At 41.4% G+C, this 4,350-nt stretch overlaps 1 protein-coding gene across 1 annotated transcript in view; it reads left to right on the top strand.

Annotated features, from left to right (window-relative positions):
• The window catches only part of LOC115118714 (aquaporin-10-like), a 5,294-nt gene extending 944 nt beyond the window's left edge, over window positions 1-4,350 (top strand). Inside the window, exons 4-5 of the mRNA XM_029647405.2 lie at window positions 2,262-2,479; window positions 3,428-4,350. Of these exons, the coding sequence (XP_029503265.1) occupies window positions 2,262-2,479; window positions 3,428-3,644 (435 nt within the window). The 3' untranslated portion in view covers window positions 3,645-4,350. The remainder of the gene's footprint in view (window positions 1-2,261; window positions 2,480-3,427) is intronic.

The raw sequence follows: 4,350 nt of genomic DNA, 5'->3' as shown, positions 1-4,350 counted from the left end.
CTTCAAGGCCTTCCTCAGAGCGTTTGGCCTTCGTCACTAACCTCCACAGCCACAAAGTCATAAACCCTGCCTATTTTCCTAAATTTCTCTTCTTAAAATGAGATTTTAAACCTAACCCTAACCTTAAACCACACTGCTAACCTTATGCTTAACCCTAACCTTAAACCACACTGCTAACCTTATGCTTAACCCTAACCTTAAACCACACTGCTAACCTTATGCTTAACCCTAACCTTAAACCACACTGCTAACCTTATGCTTAACCCTAACCTTAAACCACACTGCTAACCTTATGCTTAACCCTAACCTTAAACCACACTGCTAACCTTATGCTTAACCCTAACCTTAAACCACACTGCTAACCTTATGCTTAACCCTAACCTTAAACCACACTGCTAACCTTATGCTTAACCCTAACCTTAAACCACACTGCTAACCTTATGCTTAACCCTAACCTTAAACCACACTGCTAACCTTATGCTTAACCCTAACCTTAAACCACACTGCTAACCTTATGCTTAACCCTAACCTTAAACCACACTGCTAACCTTATGCTTAACCCTAACCTTAAACCACACTGCTAACCTTATGCTTAACCCTAACCTTAAACCACACTGCTAACCTTATGCTTAACCCTAACCTTAAACCACACTGCTAACCTTATGCTTAACCCTAACCTTAAACCACACTGCTAACCTTATGCTTAACCCTAACCTTAAACCACACTGCTAACCTTATGCTTAACCCTAACCTTAAACCACACTGCTAACCTTATGCTTAACCCTAACCTTAAACCACACTGCTAACCTTATGCTTAACCCTAACCTTAAACCACACTGCTAACCTTATGCTTAACCCTAACCTTAAACCACACTGCTAACCTTATACTTAACCCTAACCTTAAACCACACTGCTAACCTTATGCTTAACCCTAACCTTCAATTAAGATTACATTATCATTAACTCACTAGCTTTAAGCACCAGCTGTCAGAGCAGCTCACAGATTACTGCACCTGTACATAACCCATCTATAATTTAGCCCAAACAACTACCTCTCCCCCTACTGTATTTATTTATTTATTTATTTTGTTCCTTTGCACCCAATTATTTGTATTTCTACTTTGCACATTCTTCCACTGCAAATATACCATTCCAGTGTTTTATTTGCTATATTGTATTTACTTCGCCACCATGGCCTTTTTTTTGCCTTTACCTCCCTTATCTCACCTCATTTGCTCACATCGTATATAGACTTATTTTTCTACTGTATTATTGACTGTATGTTTGTTTTACTCCATGTGTAACTCTGTGTTGTTGTTTGTGTCAAACTGCTTTGCTTTATCTTGGCCAGGTCGCAATTTTAAATGAGAACTTGTTCTCAACTTGCCTACCTGGTTAAATAAAGGTGAAAAAAAAGAAATACATTTTTTTTGTTACGATACAGACAATTTGTTGTGCTATCTAGTGGAAACCATAACGGTGTCATAAATGTGAAGATTCTGAAACATAAGAAAGCTAAATGAAACTAAATATTGTTTTTAACAACTGACTCTGAGAGCTTTGTTCTATCTGTATAAGGTTCTATCTGCATTTTGTCCAGATTGAGTTCTTTTTATTTATTATTTATTTAACCAGGTAGGCCAGTTGAGAACAAGTTCTCATTTACAACTGCGACCTGGCCAAGATAAAGCGTAGCAATTCGACACATACAACAACACAGAGTTACACATGGAATAAACAAAACATACAGTCAATAATACAGTAGAACAAAAGAAAACAAAAAGTCTATAGACAGTGAGTGTAAATAAGGTCAAATAAGGGAGTTAAGGCAATAAATAGGCCATGGTGATGAAGTAATTACAATATAGCAGTTAAACACTGGAATGGTAGATGTGTAGAAGATGAATGTGCAAGTAGAGATACTGTGGTGCAAAAGGAGCAAAATAAATAAATGCAGTATGGGGATGAGGTGGGTAGATAGATGGGCTGTTTACAGATGGGCTATGTACAGGTGCAGTGATCTGTGAGCTGCTCTGACAGCTGGTGCTTAAATCTAGTGAGGGAGATATGAGTCTCCAGCTTCAGAGATTTATTGACATAGCCTTGTTCTGTTCAATGTTCTCTACCTATGTAGTACCCTAAATAACCCAATTCATGTTAAGTTCAAACGAAGATAACATTGTTGATTATTATCTCAGAATCAGCTTTTTTCAGATAGAACCTTATCGTCCCAAGCTCCCAAAATGTCTCATATTCTATAGGTGGTGGCCACTGCCATGTTGATGCTCTGCATCCTCCCATTGGATGAGCAGAAGAATAGTCCTGCCCCCGACGCTCTGATCCCGCCCATCGTTGCCGTGGTAGTCCTGGGGATCGGCATGTCGATGTCGTCCAATTGCGGCGGAGCGATAAACCCTGCCCGTGACCTGGGGCCACGCCTCTTGACACTGACCGCCGGCTGGGGCACTGAGGTGTTCACGTACGTCTAACACACAAACACCTTTTGACCTGAGTCAGCAGGTGTGCAACATGTCAGGTATTACAGGAAGTGGTCAGTAGGTCAGTTAAGTGCACGGGAGAGAAGAGTGAACCATATGAAAGGAGTGGCATACTCCTGGACTAGAGGTAGATCTGGTTTGTGTGTTTGTGAATGTGTTGGTGCCAAGTGTGCCACGCACAGGAGGCTGCTGAGGGGAGGATGGCTCATATTAATGGCTGGAATGGAGTGAATGGAATGGTATCAAACACATAGAAACCATGTGTTTGATGTGGTCGATACCGTTCCATTTATTCCATTCCGGCCATTACTATGAGCCGGTTCTGCCACGTTCTGACCTTAGTTCCTTTTTATGTCTTTGTGTTAGGTTGGTCAGGGCGTGAGTTGGGGTGGGTAGTCTATGTTCTTTTTTCTAGGTTGTTATATTTCTATGTGTTTGGCCTAGTATGGTTCTCAATCAGAGGCAGGTGTCATTCGTTGTCATTTGTTGATTGAGAATCGTACTTAGGTAGCCTGTTTTCCCCATTTTGGTTGTGGGTGTTTAATTTCTGTTTAGTGTCTGTTCACCTGGCATAACTGTTTCGTTTTCTATTTGTTATTATTTTGTGTAGTGTTCAGTTTGTTCAATTAAAACATGACGAACATTTACCACGCTGCATTTTGGTCCACCTCTCCTTCCACCAACGAGAAGCGTTACAGGTTCTCCCCAATTAAGGCACCACCAGCCGTCTGTGGTGCCAAGTGTTCCCGTAAGGCACTTTACGTCTATAGGAACATCTACCACCGGATACCAATGCTAGACCAGGCACATGACGGACACACATGGCACAGACACCATATTTCAATTTGGAACTGGGCACGAGTTGTTAAAGTGAAGTTGATTCACTTGCAGACTTGGAAACTAATCCTCCCTCCTCCTCGTCTCGCTAGGTGTTATAACTACTGGTTCTGGGTTCCCATGATGGCTCCTCTGCTGGGAGGGATGATGGGCTCTGGGATGTATCTGGTCTTCATCGCATGGCACCTGCCCGACCTTCCAAAGAACCCTCCCATAGACAGCTCCTCTACCAAGCCCACCACGGAGGTGTGGAAGCAGCCCCCAGCACCAGAGAAGGAAGGCGTGGAGTTGAAAACTGCCGTTTTCTAGAAAGGGTAGAGAGAGTCAGGCCGACTGTTGAAGTGAGATTGAAATGAAAAGATTTTCGCTCAATCACTGAATTCCATCTGACTTGCAAGAGACTCCTACTAGATGTGACCCACTGGGCAAAAACTGGTGAATCAATGTTGTTTCCATGTCATTTCAACCCCAAAATGAATGGGATGATGTTGAATCAATGTGAAAAACTGATTGGATTTGCAAAAACTCGTCAATATATCGGCATTTCATCTTATTTTCACCCAACTTTTCACCTAATTCCAATGTTGTTGATTTCATGTTGAATTCACATTAGTTGACAACCCAACCAAATGTCAATCAAAACTAGATGTTGAATTGACTGCTTTGCCCAGTGGGGAGACATTTCTCTGGCTGTTTCCTATAGGAGAAAGGACATGCTAACAGACTGATGGGAGAACATTTGTCCAAGCCTCCTCTCCTGTCATTTTGTTCTATTGACATGATACTGCTGATTGAAGATCAGATGTATATATTAGTAGTGAACTTCAAAAACAGAGTCAGAGGTAAAAGGAGAAGTTGATACTATGATTAGAGCCAGGCGTTCTGGTTGTTTTTTGAGGGTTTTATCTTTGACAGGTATTTACAACATTATCCACTGGGTTTGCTGCAGGCAGAAAATCCAAGGAAACACTCTTTAATTGAAACAAGCTGTCTCCAATCAATAATTCATCGTTTG

The sequence above is a fragment of the Oncorhynchus nerka genome, linkage group LG3 (assembly GCF_034236695.1).
Source record: "Oncorhynchus nerka isolate Pitt River linkage group LG3, Oner_Uvic_2.0, whole genome shotgun sequence".
Classification (NCBI taxonomy): domain Eukaryota; kingdom Metazoa; phylum Chordata; class Actinopteri; order Salmoniformes; family Salmonidae; genus Oncorhynchus; species Oncorhynchus nerka.
Note: the sequence above shows the minus strand (reverse complement) of the source record. Positions and strands in the feature narration are given on the sequence as shown.